We start from the raw sequence: 16606 nt of genomic DNA on the forward strand, positions 1-16606 counted from the left end.
AGATCATTTCAATTTCAACTTGCTTAACTATTCACATTGACAGTAATTTTGACCAGAGGTGACCAAACTTTGACTTGAAACTTTTGATTTGGAGGGTTGTGGCGTAAAGTTGGGAAACTTACTGCTTCTTGCCTTTACATGGAACACAATCTGACTAGATCATCTACACACATCAATAGTACAAAACCTGCACATATTGTATACTGTAGGTCGGTATTCATGATATGGAAACCTGGAAGTGGAAACTGCTATTATACAGACTAATATTTAATAGCATTTGTCATTATTATATACTGTATATGGATTACTGTAATTCTTTAATCACAAGACATATATAGTGTATATAGAATATTGTCATTTTTTTCTTTTGGCCGTAGAATACGTTTCCATGGTGCAATACATGTAAGGTTCCATAAATACAGATTTTTTTTTCATCCAAGTAGGAAACCTGTTGTTAAAAATGTGAATCCCACGGCCTATGTTAGTAGAGGGAACTGCACGACTGGGCGCTCCGTAACCCCAAATGACCAGAGTGGGCACAACGGCTATGTAGTCATTTTCATATCTCAACCATGATCCCCACAATGTATAAATCATAGTGATGTTATCATTTATAAGCAGCACAGACTGGGCACGGAGCCAAGTGTAGAGCCATTGTAGATTATTAACTACCCCAAGTGAAGAAGTGGAAATAGGCGAAGAATGACACTTACCCAGAAGATGACATTGAAGGCAAATATGAAATACTTGATGCAGCAGCTGACCTCCGGCCCCTTGTAATGCTTCCCGGACATGGTGCGGGTGCATGAAGGCAGATCCCCGAGCTGGCTGCGGGGGAGATCAGGACTCAGAGCCCGGGAAGGAGCCAGGTGTAAGCCGTAGTGCCAGGCCTATAGCCCAGGGGCTTCCAGTCACTGTGTGCTCTGCTCCTGTGTCTGTGGGTGAGGCGTGCTTCAGCTGGAGCCCGAATATTGCCGTGTGCTGGGATCAGTGTGTGTACACTGGAGAGAAGGCATCATCCGTGTGTGTGTATATATATATATATATATGTGTGTGTGTATATTCTGCAGTATGGGCAGCAGATCTACAACACTGTGTGTCACTTATCCATGCAGAGTGGACGTCAGTCCATGTTATGCCCTATGTGACAGCTTAATCCTCCGTCCGTCCCGCCCTCCCGGGTGATGTAGAGGATCCAGACTGATAGCAGCAGACAGAATAGCCGGCTTCCTCCAGCAGACACTCCTTCCATCCTGTCAGTGGGTGCCCTCCTCCCTTCCCTGTGCTCCAGCCCCCTCCCCTCATTACTAGACCTCAATGCACAGGGGTGGTAGTGTACTGAGAACAACATGACAGATACTGCTACACATCCCTACTCACTGTGTCATTAGACCTAAGTGTGCCTTATTCTGATTTATGTGGTGTTTGGATCTGTGTATTATTATTATTATTTATTTATATAGCACCATTAATTCCATGGTGCTGTACATGAGAAGAGGTTACATCAAAATACAAATATCACTTACAGTAAACAACGCTAACAATGGCAGACGGGTACAGAGGGAAGAGGACCCTGCCCTTGCGGGCTTACATTCTGCAGGATTATGGGGAAGGAGACAGTAGGTCGGGGGTTGCAGTAGCTCCGATGGTGTTGAGGTGGCCATGTGGTCATTATAGGTTGTAAGCTTCTTTGATGAGATGGGTTTTCAGGTTCCGTTTGAAGTATCCAAATATGGAAGATAACCGGACATGTTGGGGCACACAATTCCAGATGATGGGGGATATTCAGGAGAAGTCTTGGAGGCGATTGGGTGAGGAGCAAATAAGCATGGAGGAGAGAAGGAGGTCTTGGGAGGACTGGAGATTACGTGAGGAAAGATATTGAGAGATTAGTTTGGAAATATACGAAGGAGAATGGTTATGGATGGCTTTGTAGGTCAGTGTTAGTAGCTTAAACTGGATACGCTGGGAAATTGTGAGCCAGTGAAGGGATTTGCAAAGAGGGGAAGCAGGAGTGTAGCGAGGAAAGAGATTAATTAGTCAGGCAGCAGAGTTAGGCCAGTCTCACACGTCCAGATAATTCCAGTACCGGAGAAATCGGTACCGGAGTTATCCATGTCCGTGTGCTCATGTGGCACATCAGTGTGGCACACGTGCGGCAGCCGTGTGCCGCCTGTGTGCCGCCTGAGGACCACACGGACCGTGCAGGAGAGACAGCGCTACAGTAAGCGCTGTCCCCACTGTGTGTGGTGCTGAAGGCGGCATTCATCTCTTCTCCCCGCAGGAGAGAAGAGATGAGAAATCAAGTTTTGTTTTTTTTTGTTAAAAATAAAGTTTGGGGGTCACCTGTCACCTCCCACCCCCTGTGCGCCCGCCCGCTTGCAGAGAAATACTCACCCAGCTCCCGCGATGTCTCCTCTCAGCTTGTCCTGTGTGAGCGGTCACGTGGTACCGCTCATTACATTGATGAATATGCGGCTCCACCCCTATGGGAGGTGGAGCCGCATATTCATCACTGTAATGAGCGGTACCCAGGGCCGGACTGGGACTAAAATTCAGCCCTGGCATTTGAAGTTAAACAGGCCCACTTGTCACATGGTGACTGTATAATATCATTGTACACTTGTAGGCAGGGCCGGTTTTAGGCAAAGTGGGGCCCTAGGCAAAGTTTAAAATGGGGCCTCAAATGCTAACATATTGCACATCACACAAAAGCATTTCGGTTGTATTTACATGCGCTGATCTCAGGCCGCTAAATGAGTTTGATCGACAATACTGAAGTTGTTCAACGCTTGTTTCCCGGCCTCTTTCCACCAGCTGAGGAATAATGATGGGACAGAACGATCACTAATAGATCACTAACAGATCACCATACAGTATCATGTTATCAGCAGCACATCTACAGTTTACATCGGCGATGTGCTGCTAAGAACAAGGATTTTTGTTCCAGCAAATATGAATATGCAGCATTTTACCTGTTTAGTAAAATACACTCCATAGTCCTACATATATTATAATGTGCACCACAGTCCTCCATATAGTATAATACACTCCCTATAGTCCTCCATATATTAAAATACACTGCTCAGTCCTCCATATAGCATACTACACTCCTCATAGTCCTCCATATACAGTAGCATAATACACTCCTCATAGTGCTCCATATAGTATAATGCACCGCCATAGTCATCCATATAGTACAATTCACCCCATAGTTCTTCATATAGTATAACATGTTCCCCATAGTCCTCAATACAGTATAATGCAGCCCATATATAGTATAATGCAGCCACCACCCTACAGAATATAATGCAGCCACCCCAGAGTATAATGCAGCCACCCCATAGAATATAATACAGCCCACCTCCCCATAATATATAATGTAGCCCCCATAGAATATAATGCAGCCCCCCATAGTATATAACACAGCCTCCCCCATAGAATATAATACACCCACAATAGTATATAACATAGCCACATAGTATATAACACGGCCTCCACCATAGAATATAATATACCCCCCATAGTATATAGCACAACCCGCATAGCAGATAGCACAGCCCATGTAGCAGTATACAGCACAGCCCATGTAGCAGTATACAGCACAGCCCACGTAGTATACAGCACAGCCCACTTAGCAGTATATAGCACAGCCCACACAGTAGTATACAGCACTGCCCACACAGTAGCATACAGCACTGCCCACACAGTAGTATACAGCACTGCCCACACAGTACTATACAGCACAGCCCACATAGTAGTATACAGCAGAGTCCACACAGTAGTATATAGCACATCCCACACAGTAGTATACAGCACAGCCCATACAGTAGTATATAGCAGAGCCCACATAGTAGTATACAGCACTGCCCACACAGCAGTATACAGCAGAGCCCACATAGTAGTATATAGCACAACCCACACAGTAGTATACAGCAGAGACCACATAGTAATATATAGCACAGCCCACACAGTAGTATACAGCACAGCCCACATAGTAGTATACAGCACAGCCCACACAGTAGTATATAGCAGAGCCCACACAGTAGTATACAGCACAGCCCACACAGTAGTATAGAGCACAGCCCACATAATATACAGCAAAGCCCACATCTTTCCTCCCCCCTAGAATGGCCCCACAGTCCAGTAAAAAAATAACACACTCCTCACCTCCCCTCGTGCCTGTGGTGCTCCCTGCTCCTGTCTCGGTGGCTGCCGCTGCACTGCCTGGGACGCAGTGAGTGCACGCGCACCAGCAGTGTCAGAGGCAGAGCGGGGAATGATGGGAGAGGGAGCGTCAGGTGACGCTCTCTCCTCCATCATTGCATTCAACTGTACTGGCGTCTATGATGCAGGTATAGTTGAATGCGGCGGCGCTGGGGTGGATGGGTGAGTCAGCGCGCAGCGGCCCACTACTGGCACCGGCCCTTCTGGCATTTGCCAGAATTGCCTGGTGGCCAGTCCGGCCCTGGCGGTATCACGTGACTGCTCACTCAGGACAAGCTGCCGGCGCTGAGAGGAGGCATCGCGGGAGCTGGGTGAGTATTTCTCTGCAAGCGGGTGGGCGCACAGGGGGTGGGAGGTGACAGGTGATCCCCAAACTTTATTTCTAACAAAAAAAAAAAACAACTTGATTTCTCATCTCTTCTCTCCTGCGGGGGAGAAGAGATGAATGCCGCCTTCAGCACCACACGCAGGGGGGACAGCGCTTACTGTAGCACTGTCTCTCCTGCACGGTCCGTGTGGTCCTCAGGCCGCCGCTCGTGTGCCACACTGATGTGCCACGTGAGCACATGGACACACAGACACGGATAACTCCGGTACCGGAATTATCTGGACATGTGAGACTGGCCTTAAGGACTGACTGGAGGGGTGCGAGAGTGTTAGAAGGTAGGCCACAGAGGAGGATGTTGCAGTAGTCGAGGTGGGAGATGATTAGGGCAAGCACAAGCATTTTGGAAGAGTGACTCACTTCTCTGAGTGAGGGTGGAGGAAAGGATGGTTTCTGGAAATATTTTTGAGCTGGAGGCGACAGGAGGTAGCAAGAGCTTGGATGTGCGGTTTAAGGGGCAGGGCAGAGTCAAGGGTTACTCCGAGGCAGCGGATTACCGGGACAGGGGAAAGTATGAATTAATTTATTGTGATAGATAGATCAGGTAGGAAAGATGTGCGAGATGGAGGAAAGATAGTTAGTTCAGATTTGTCCACATTGAGTTTGAGGAAGCGAGAGGAGAAGAAGGAGGATATGGCTGATAGACACTCTGGGATTCTGGAGAGCAGAGAGGTGACTTCTGGGCCAGAGAGGTAGATCTGAGTGTCATCGGAACATAGATGGTACTGGAAGCCATAGAACTTTATGAGTTGTCCCAGGCCAAGGGTATAGATTGAGAAGAGAAGGGGTCCTAGGACAGAGCTTTGAGGGACACCAACAGAGAGGGGCAAGATAGAGAGCTAGTATGGGAGTAGTAAACACTAAAAGTATGGCTGATAAGGTATGCGGAGATCCAGGATAGGGCAAGGTCTTTGACACCAAAGGAAGAGAGGATCTGTAGTAGGAGGCAGTGGTCAACTGTGTCGAAGGCAGAGAACAGGTCTAGATGGAGGAGTATAGAGAATTGTCTGTTGGCTTTGACTGTAAGTCATTCGTAAGTTTTGTCAGGGCAGTCTCAGTGGAATGGTGGGGACGGAAGCCAGATTGTACGTTGTCGAAGAGAGAGTTTGATGCAAGGTGAGAGGAAAGTTCAGCTTGGATGTGCTGCTCAACTAGTTTGGAAGCAAATGGGAGCAAATATAGGGGGCAGTAGCTGGACAATGCGCTCGTGTCAAGGGATGGCTTTTTGAGGATAGGTGTGATTGTGGCATGTTTGAAAGCAGAGGGGAGGGTACCAGAATTTAAGAATTTAATGATAGATTGAAGAGATGGGTTAGGGATGGGATTAGTGTAATGGTGAGGTTGGGGAGGAGGTGGGATGGGATAGGGTCAAGTGCACAAGTGGTGAGGTGTGATTTGGAGAGAAGATGAGCAAGCTGTCCTTCAGTGATTTTGGAGAGGGAAGTTATGGGGTTAGGATATTGGTCTGGCATACAAAGGGGTTGTGGTGGTCGGACAACAAAGACTTGTCTTGTTTGGTCTATCTTATTTTTGAAGTGCATGGCAAAGTCCTCGGCAGAGATTAGGGAAGTCGGAGGGGGTAGTGGTGTGTGGAGGAAGGAGTTAAAGGTGTTGAACAACTGTTTAGGGTTGTGAGATAGGGAAGATACAAGGGATGTAAAGTAGGCCTGTTTAGCAGAGGTGAGAGCTGATTTGAATGTGAGTGTTGCTTGTTTAAGTGCAGTGAAATCATCTTGCGAATGCGTTTTCTTCCAACGCCGTTCTGCAATTCTGGATACTTGCCGAAGCTTTTTAGTGATGTTATTGTGCTAGGGTTGTCTATTGATTCGTCGCACTCTGCTATGCATGACAGGGGCGACCGAGTCAATGGAAGTGCATCTGAACAGCAAGGTGGATTGCTGTTGAGGGGAGATAGAGAGAAAAAAAAAATCTATAAATCTTCAGCTCAGCGAGTGTGAACGAGCTGAGTGTGACCTGAGCGTAAGTGTGAACGGCGGTAAGTGTGTGACTTGTGATTCAGTGAAGAGGTATTTGGAAAGCGTTTAACAAATACCTGTGTGAATTGGTGTGAGTTGCTGAATTGGGAGTAGCTATATTCATAAGGAGTTAACTTAGGGTGGGGGCTCATAATTAAGGGGATATAAGGGGCAGCTGTTTGGGGCTCAAGTCCTTTTTGGAAGTGCATCTGAACAGCAAGGTGGATTGCTGTTGAGGGGAGATAGAGAGAAAAAAAAAATCTATAAATCTTCAGCTCAGCGAGTGTGAGCGAGCTGAGTGTGACCTTAGTGTAAGTGTGAACGGCGGTAAGTGTGTGACTTGTGATTCAGTGACTTTGGAATCAGGGAGTTTCCAAGGGAGGAATTGCTTCTTTTTTTTTTTTGTTTGTTTGTTTGTTTTTGGTTTAATTAATACTTTGTATTTATTTTTAATTAACGTTTCTGTGTGCTGCAATCCCCATTAGGAAATGTGCTCCACAATTGTTAATGCCATCCAGTGCACATCTTGCCACATGTATGCAGTCCTTGACCAGCTGGTCGAGGGTGCATACTGCTGTGCGAGATGTGAGCACATTGTGCATTTGGAAACCCAGATACTGGATCTAAATGTGCAGCTGGCAACACTGAGATCCATAGACAATATGGAGAGGAGTCTTCTGCTCACAGAGCAGACGCTCAATGGGATAGATGAGGAGGGGGATGGTAGGATGGAGCTGCAGGACAGTGTGGCAGTTAGCTGGGTGACAGATAGAAGGCGGGGTAGAGGGAAGAGTGCCAGGGAGGCTAGTCCTGATCTGGCACACCCCAATAAGTTTGCTAAGTTGGCAGATGAGGGGGGTGCCAGTACAGGGGTAGCACTGCTGCAGCCAGGCATGTCCTCTGAAAGCCGGAGGAGTGACTGCTCCAGTAAGGGGGGAAATAGGAGAGCAGGGCAGGCCAGACAGGTGCTGGTAGTGGGGGACTCAATTATTAGGGGAACAGATAGGGCAATCTGTCACAAAGACAGGGATCGTCGGACGGTGTGCTGCCTACTTGGCGCTCGAGTCCGACACATCGCTGATCGGGTGGACAGATTACTGGGAGGGGCTGGTGAGGACCCAGCGGTCATGGTGCACATTGGCACAAATGACAAAGTTAGAGGTAGGTGGAAGGTCCTTAAAGATGATTTCAGGGAATTAGGCTGCAAGCTGAAAGCAAGGACCTCCAACGTGGTATTTTCCGAAATACTGCCTGTACCACGTGCCACGCCAGAGAGGCAACGGGAGATTAGGGAGGTTAATAAGTGGCTCAAGAATTGGTGTAGGAAGGAGGGGTTTGGGTTCCTGCAGAACTGGGCCGACTTCTCAGTTGGCTACAGGCTCTACGCTAGGGACGGGCTGCACCTCAATGGGGAAGGTGCAGCTGTGCTGGGGGAGAAAATGGTTAGAAGGTTGGAGTAGTGTTTAAACTAGGGATTGGGGGGGAGGGTATTCATTTTATAGGAGGGGAAGATAGTGCAGATAGAGACCTGGGCACAAATGAGGAAGTTGGGGGTGGCGGTGGCATGGGGGGTGGGGTTAGAACAGTTAGTAATTTAAGAAAGAATAGAGGTACAGAGAGTAACATCAAGTGCATGTATACTAATGCCAGAAGCCTCGCCAACAAAATGGACGAATTAGAACTAATGTTGTTGGAACATAATTATGACATGGTGGGGATATCTGAAACATGGCTGGATGAGAGCCATGACTGGGCTGTTAACTTGCAGGGCTATAGCCTGTTCAGAAATGACCGTACAGATAAGCGAGGGGGAGGGGTGTGTCTATATGTAAAATCTTCCTTAAAACCCATCCTGCGTGATAATATAGGTGAATTTAATGAAAATGTAGAGTCCCTGTGGGTGGAGATAAGGGGAGGGGGAAAAAATAATAAATTACTGATAGGGGTTTGTTATAAATCTCCAAAACTAATGGAAGCAATGGAGAATATCCTCGTAAAGCAAATAGATGAAGCTGCGACTCAAGGAGAAGTCATTATTATGGGGGACTTCAACTACCCTGAAATAGATTGGGGAACAGAAACCTGCAGTTCCAGCAAAGGTAATCGGTTTTTGACAACTATGAGAGACAATTACCTTTCACAACTGGTTCAGGACCCAACAAGGAGGGGGGCACTGCTAGACCTAATATTAACAAACAGGCCAGACCGCATATCAAATATAAGGGTTGGGGGTCACTTGGGGAATAGTGATCACAAAATAATAAGTTTTCATGTAACCTTTAATAAGATGGGTAGTAGGGGGTTGACAAGGACACTAAACTTCAGGAGGGCAAATTTCCAACGGATGAGAGAGGATCTTGGTGCAATTAACTGGGACGATATCCTGAGACACAAAAATACACAAAGAAAATGGGAGACATTTATTAGCATCCTGGATAGGACCTGTGCACAGTATATACCGTATGGGAATAAACATACTAGAAATAGGAGGAAAGCAATATGGCTAAATAGAGCTGTAAGGGGCGCAATAAGGGACAAAAAGAAAGCATTTAGAGAATTAAAGGAAGTAGGTAGTGAGGAGGCATTAAATAAATACAGAAAATTAAATAAATTCTGTAAAAAGCAAATCAAGGCAGCAAAGATTGAGACAGAGAGACTCATTGCCAGAGAGAGTAAAAATAATCCCAAAATATTCTTTAACTATATAAATAGTAAGAAACTAAAAAATGATAGTGTTGGCCCCCTTAAAAATAGTCTGGGTGAAATGGTGGATGAGGATGAGGAAAAAGCCAATATGCTAAATGACTTTTTTTCATCAGTATTTACAAAAGAAAATCCCATGGCAGACAAAATGACTAGTGATAAAAATTCCCCATTAAATGTCACCTGCTTAACCCAGCAGGAAGTACAGCGGCGTCTAAAAATAACTAAAATTGACAAATCTCCGGGCCCGGATGGGATACACCCCCGAGTACTGCAGGAACTAAGTACAGTCATTGATAGACCATTATTTTTAATCTTTAAAGACTCCATAATAACAGGGTCTGTACCATAGGACTGGCGTATAGCAAATGTGGTGCCAATATTCAAAAAAGGGGCAAAAACTGAACTCGGTAATTATAGGCCAGTAAGCTTAACCTCTACTGTGGGTAAAATCCTGGAGGGCATTCTAAGGGATGCTATGCTGGAGTATCTGAAGAGGAATAACCTCATGACCCAGTATCAGCACGGGTTTACTAGGGACCGTTCATGTCAGACTAATTTGATCAGCTTCTATGAAGAGGTAAGTTCCGGACTGGACCAAGGGAACCCAGTGGACGTAGTATATATGGACTTTTCCAAAGCTTTTGATACGGTGCCACACAAAAGGTTGTTACATAAAATGAGAGTAATGGGGATAGGGGAAAATATGTGTAAGTGGGTTGAGAGCTGGCTCAGGGATAGGAAACAAAGGGTGGTTATTAATGGAGCACACTCGGACTGGGTCACGGTTAGCAGTGGGGTACCACAGGGGTCAGTATTGGGCCCTCTTCTTTTTAACATATTTATTAATGACCTTGTAGGGGGCATTCAGAGTAGAATTTCAATATTTGCAGATGACACTAAACTCTGCAGGGTAATCAATACAGGGGAGGACAATTTTATATTACAGGATGATTTATGTAAACTAGAAGCTTGGGCTGATAAATGGCAAATGAGCTTTAATGGGGATAAATGTAAGGTCATGCACTTGGGTAGAAGTAATAAGATGTATAACTATGTGCTTAATTCTAAAACTCTGGGCAAAACCGTCAATGAAAAAGACCTGGGTGTATGGGTGGATGACAAACTCATATTCAGTGGCCAGTGTCAGGCAGCTGCTACAAAGGCAAATAAAATAATGGGATGTATTAAAAGAGGCATAGATGCTCATGAGGAGAACATAATTTTACCTCTATACAAGTCACTAGTTCGACCACACTTAGAATACTGTGCACAGTTCTGGTCTCCGGTGTATAAGAAAGACATAGCTGAACTGGAGCGGGTGCAGAGAAGAGCGACCAAGGTTATTAGAGGACTGGGGGGTCTGCAATACCAAGATAGGTTATTACACTTGGGGCTATTTAGTTTGGAAAAACGAAGACTAAGGGGTGATCTTATTTTAATGTAAATATATGAGGGGACAGTACAAAGACCTTTCTGATGATCTTTTCAATCATAGACCTGAGACAGGGACAAGGGGGCATCCTCTACGTCTGGAGAAAAGAAGGTTTAAGCATAATAACAGACGCGGATTCTTTACTGTAAGAGCAGTGAGACTATGGAACTCTCTGCCGTATGATGTTGTAATGAGTGATTCATTAATTAAATTTAAGAGGGGACTGGATACCTTTCTGGAAAAGTATAATGTTACAGGGTATATACACTAGATTCCTTGATAAGGCGTTGATCCAGGGAACTAGTCTGATTGCCGTATGTGGAGTCGGGAAGGAATTTTTTTCCCCATGGTGGAGTTACTCTTTGCCAAATGGGGTTTTTTTGCCTTCCCCTGGATCAACATGTTAGGGCATGTTAGGTTAGGCTATGGGTTGAACTAGATGGACTTACAGTCTTCCTTCAACCTTAATAACTATGTAACTATGTAACTATGTAATGGCTGATGCCAGAGTGGCATTGTAGAAACTAGTGGCAGTGTCTGTGTCGTGGAGTGAAGCTATGGAGGACAGTGGCTGAATAGAGTCAGAGAGTGTGTGAGGGTCTAGGTGTGCGAGGTTTCTGCGGGAGTGTGCATGTTGCTGGACATGGGTGACAGGTGTGGAGGACAGTGATGAGAAAGTGAGTAGATAGTGGTCAGATAGAGGGAGAGGGGAGGTTGTGAAGTTAGATAGGGAGCAAAAACGGGTGAAGACCAGGTCTAATGTGTGTCCATCTGTGTGGGTGACTGAGGTGTATATTGTATATAGCAAGTAGTCATCTATACGGTATAGATATGGGTGTTTGGTGGGGAGCTGGGGGTTGATGTCAGTTATATAGCAAGTAGTCATCTATATGGTATAGATATGTGTGTTTGGTGGGGGGCAGAGGGGATGTGGGTTATATAGTAAGTAGTCATCTATACGGTATACTGTAGATGTGGGTTACATAGCAAGTAGTAGTCTGTACAGTATAGATATGGATGTTTGGTGTGGGACAGGGGGATGTGGGTTATATAGCAAGTAGTCATCTATACAAAGCCATCCACAACCTGTCTCCTCCATACATCTGTGACCTCATCTCCCGGTACTTTCCTGCACGCAACGTCTGATCCTCACAAGATCTCCTTCTCTACTCCCCTCTTACCTCCTCTTCTCACAATCGCATACAAGATTTCTCTCGCGCATCACCCCTACTCTGGAACTCTCTACCACAACATATCAGACTTGCCTACCATCGAAACCTTCAAAAAGAACCTGAAAACTCACCTCTTCCGACAAGCCTACAACCTGCAGTAACCACCGATCGACGAAACCGCTGCACGACGGGCTCTACCCTCGCCTACTGTATCCTCACCTATCCCTTGTAGATTGTGAGCCCTCGCGGGCAGGGTCCTCCCTCCTTATGTACCTGTTGTGACCTGTATAGTTTAAGATTACTGTACTTGTTTTTATTATGTATACCCCTCCTCACATGTAAAGTGCCATGGAATAAATGGCGATATAATAATAAATAATAATAATAATAATACGGCATAGATATGGGTGTTTGGTGAGGGGCGCAGGGGATGTTGGTTATGTAGCAAGTAGTCGTCTATACGGTAAAGATATGGGTGTTTGGTGGGGGGCAAAGGGAATGTGGGTTATATAACAAGTATTAGTCTATACGGTATAGATATGGATGTTTGGTGGGGGCAGAGGGGATGTGGGTTATATAGCAAGTAGTCTATACGTTATAGATATGGGTGTTTGGTGGGGGGCAGAGGGGATGTGGGTTATATAGTAAGTAGTCATCTATATTGTATAGATATGGGTGTTTGGTGGGGGGCTGGGGGGATGTGGATTATATAGCAAGAAGTCATCTATATGGTATAGATATGGATGTTTGGGGGGGGCAGTGGGGATGTGGGTTATATAGCAATTAGTAATCTATACGGTATAGATATGGGTGTTTCGTGAGGGGCGCAGGGGATGTGGGTTATATAGCAAGTAGTCATCTATACGATATAGATATGGGCGTTTGATGGGGGGCAGAGGGAATGTTGGTTATATAGCAAATAGTCGTCTATATGATATAGATATGGGTTTTTGATGGGGCAGGGGGGATTTGGGTTATATAGCAAGTAATCATCTATAAAGTAAAGATATGGGCGTTTGGTGGGGGGCAAAGGGGATGTGGGTTATGTAGCAAGTAGTCATCTATGCGGTATAAATATGGGTGTTTGGTGAGGGGCACAGGGGATGTGGGTTATACAGCAAGTAGTCATCTATACGGTATAGATATTATTATCATTATTATACATTTTTATAGCGCCATTTATTCCATTGCGCTTTACATGTGAAATACGGGGCAAATATAGACAAATAAATTAAACATAATCAAAAAACAAGGCACACGGGTACATAAGGAGGGAGGACCCTGCCCGCGAGGGCTCACAGTCTACAGGGGATGGGTGATGATACACTAGGAGAGGGTAGAGCTGGTTGTGCGAAGGTTCAGTAGGTTCAGGATCACTGCAGGCTGTAGGCTTGTCGGAAGAGGTGAGTCTTCAGGTTCTTTTTGAAGGTTTCTATGGTAGGCGAGAGTGTGATGTGCTGGGATAGAGAGTTCCAGAGTATGGGGGAAGCACGGGAGAAGTCTGGGATGCGGTTGTGGGAAGAAGAGATGAGAGGGGAGTAGAGAAGGAGGTCTTGAGAGGATCGGAGGTTGCGTGTTGGTAGGTACCGGGAGATCATGTCACAGATGTATGGAGGAGATAGGTTGTGGATGGCTTTGTAGGTCATTGTGAGGGTTTTGAACTGGAGTCTCTGGGCGATAGGAAGCCAGTGAAGGGCTTGGCATAGTGGAGAGGCTGGGGAATAGTGGGGAGACAGGTAGATTAGTCGGGCAGCAGAGTGTAGGATGGATTGTAGTGGTGCCAGAGTGCTAGAGGGGAGTCCAGAGAGTAGGATGTTGCAGTAGTCGAGGCGGGAGATGATAAGGGCATGCACTAGTATTTTTGCGGTGTCGCGGTCAAGGAATGCGCGGATACGGAAAATGTTTTTGAGTTTGAGGCGGTAGGAGGAGGCAAGGGCTTGGATATGTGGCTTGAAAGAGAGGGCAGAGTCGAGGATCACCCCGACGCACCGGGCGTGTGGGACTGGGGAAAGTGAGCAGCAGATATGGGTGTTTGGTGGGGGGGCAGAGGGGATGTGAGTTATATAGCAAGTAGTCATCTATACCATATAAATATGGGTGTTTGGTGAGGGGCACAAGGGATGTGAGTTATATAGCAAGTAGTCTATACGGTATAGATATGGGTGTTTGGTGGAGGGCGCAAGGGATGTGGGTTATATAGCAAGTAGTCATCTATACGATATAGATATGGGCGTTTGATGGGGGGCAGAGGGAATGTTGGTTATATAGCAAGTAGTTGTCTATATGAAATAGATATGGGTGTTTGATGGGGCAGAGGGGATGTGGGTTATATAGCAAGTAGTCGTCTATATGGTATAGATATGGGCGTTCGGTGGGGGGCAAAGGGGATGTGGGTTATATAGCAAGTAGTCATCTATGCGGTATAAATATGGGTGATTGGTGAGGGGCACAGGGGATGTGGGTTATACAGCAAGTAGTCATCTATGCGGTATAGATATGGGTGTTTGGTGAGGGTCACAGGGGATGTGGGTTATACAGCAAGTAGTCATCTATAAGGTATAGATATATATTATTATAGTGCTTTGGAACAAAGCACTATACTGTTATTCCACCGTGGTAAACTTCTTCTTATTCTTATTATTCAGTCCGCACGTAATGCGGCCCGAACCGCTAAACTCACAGACTCCAGTGAGGTGTCATTTCGAAGCCAGCGTTCCTGAGAGGTGTGCTAAGTATTTTTCGTGCCGATCGGATTTGTAGTTTTTGCGCAATTTGTGTTTGAAAAAAGTCTTTCAATGCGTTTCAATAGGGAAATTGTCCCATACGTTTATAATGGGCTGGTTTCTGAGGCAATTTCTAAAAATAACTGCCACCTGGCTGATTAGCTCATTGATATGCGCAGTCAGACACAGTTACTATGCCAACTCCTATGAAATCTACATCAGCTCACCAGGTCACAAGTTTTGTCAGATAATATCAGCTCTTAAAGTGACAGTACAGCACAATTCCAAACCACTATCTGTAGTCTTATGATTATTAGACTGTGGCCCGATTCTAACTCATCGGGTATTCTAGAATATGTATGTCCACGAAGTATATTGCACAGCCACGCAGTATACAGTGCAGAGCCGTGCAGTACACAGCGCAGAGCCGCGCAGTACACAGCGCAGAGCCGCGCAGTACACAGCGCAGAGCCGCGCAGTACACAGCGCAGAGCCGCGCAGTACACAGCGCAGAGCCGCGCAGTACACAGCGCAGAGCCGCGCAGTACAAAGCGCAGAGTCGCGCAGTATAAAGCGCAGAGCCGCGCAGTACACAGCGCAGAGCCGCGCAGTACACAGAGCAGAGCCGCGCAGTATACAGCGCAGAGCCGCGCAGTACACAGCGCAGAGCCGCGCAGTACACAGCGCAGAGCCGCGCAGTACACAGCGCAGAGCCGCGCAGTACACAGCGCAGAGCCGCGCAGTACACAGCGCAGAGCCGCGCAGTACACAGCGCAGAGCCGCGCAGTACAAAGCGCAGAGTCGCGCAGTATAAAGCGCAGAGCCGCGCAGTACACAGCGCAGAGCCGCGCAGTACACAGCGCAGAGCCGCGCAGTATACAGCGCAGAGCCGCGCAGTACACAGCGCAGAGCCGCGCAGTACACAGCGCAGAGCCGCGCAGTACACAGCGCAGAGCCGCGCAGTACAAAGCGCAGAGTCGCGCAGTAGAAAGCGCAGAGCCGCGCAGTACACAGCGCAGAGCCGCGCAGTACACAGCGCAGAGCCGCGCAGTACACAGCGCAGAGCCGCGCAGTATACAGCGCAGAGCCGCGCAGTACACAGCGCAGAGCCGCGCAGTACACAGCGCAGAGCCGCGCAGTACACAGCGCAGAGCCGCGCAGTACACAGCGCAGAGCCGCGCAGTACAAAGCGCAGAGCCGCGCAGTACAAAGCGCAGAGCCGCGCAGTACACAGCGCAGAGCCGCGCAGTACACAGCGCAGAGCCGCGCAGTATAAAGCGGAGAGCCGCGCAGTACACAGCGCAGAGCCGCGCAGTACACAGCGCAGAGCCGCGCAGTACACAGCGCAGAGCCGCGCAGTACACAGCGCAGAGCCGCGCAGTATACAGCGCAGAGCCGCGCAGTACACAGCGCAGAGCCGCGCAGTATACAGCGCAGAGCCGCGCAGTACACAGCGCAGAGCCGCGCAGTACAGAGCGCAGAGCCGCGCAGTATACCGCGCAGAGCCGTGCAGTGCACAGCGCAGAGCCGCGCAGTACACAGCGCAGAGCCGCGCAGTATAAAGCGCAGAGCCGCGCAGTGTAAAGCGCAGAGCCGCGCAGTACACAGCGCAGAGCCGCGCAGTACACAGCGCAGAGCCGCGCAGTACACAGCGCAGAGCCGCGCAGTACACAGCGCAGAGCCGCGCAGTACACAGCGCAGAGCCGCGCAGTATACAGCGCAGAGCCGCGCAGTATACAGCACAGAGCCGCGCAGTACACAGCGCAGAGCCGCCCAGTATACAGCGCAGAGCCGCGCAGTATACAGCGCAGAGCCGCGTAGTATACAGCGCAGAGCCCCGCAGTATACAGTGCAGAGCCCCGCAGTATACAGCGCAGAGCCGTGCAGTACACAGCGCAGAGCCGCGCAGTACACAGCGCAGAGCCGCGCAGTATACAGCGCAGACACACGCAGTACACAGCACGGACACGCGCAGTACACAGCGC

The 16606-nt window shown here is 47.6% G+C and overlaps 1 protein-coding gene across 1 annotated transcript in view; it reads right to left on the reverse strand.

Moving 5' to 3' along the window:
* Window positions 1-1289, reverse strand: part of TSPAN5 (tetraspanin 5) — a 207313-nt gene extending 206024 nt beyond the window's left edge. Inside the window, exon 1 of the mRNA XM_077277442.1 lies at window positions 714-1289. Within this exon, the coding sequence (XP_077133557.1) occupies window positions 714-794 (81 nt within the window). The 5' untranslated portion in view covers window positions 795-1289. The remainder of the gene's footprint in view (window positions 1-713) is intronic.
* Window positions 1290-16606: the final 15317 nt, after the last annotated feature.

The sequence above is a fragment of the Ranitomeya variabilis genome, chromosome 1 (genome assembly GCF_051348905.1).
Source record: "Ranitomeya variabilis isolate aRanVar5 chromosome 1, aRanVar5.hap1, whole genome shotgun sequence".
NCBI classification, from domain to species: Eukaryota; Metazoa; Chordata; class Amphibia; order Anura; family Dendrobatidae; genus Ranitomeya; species Ranitomeya variabilis.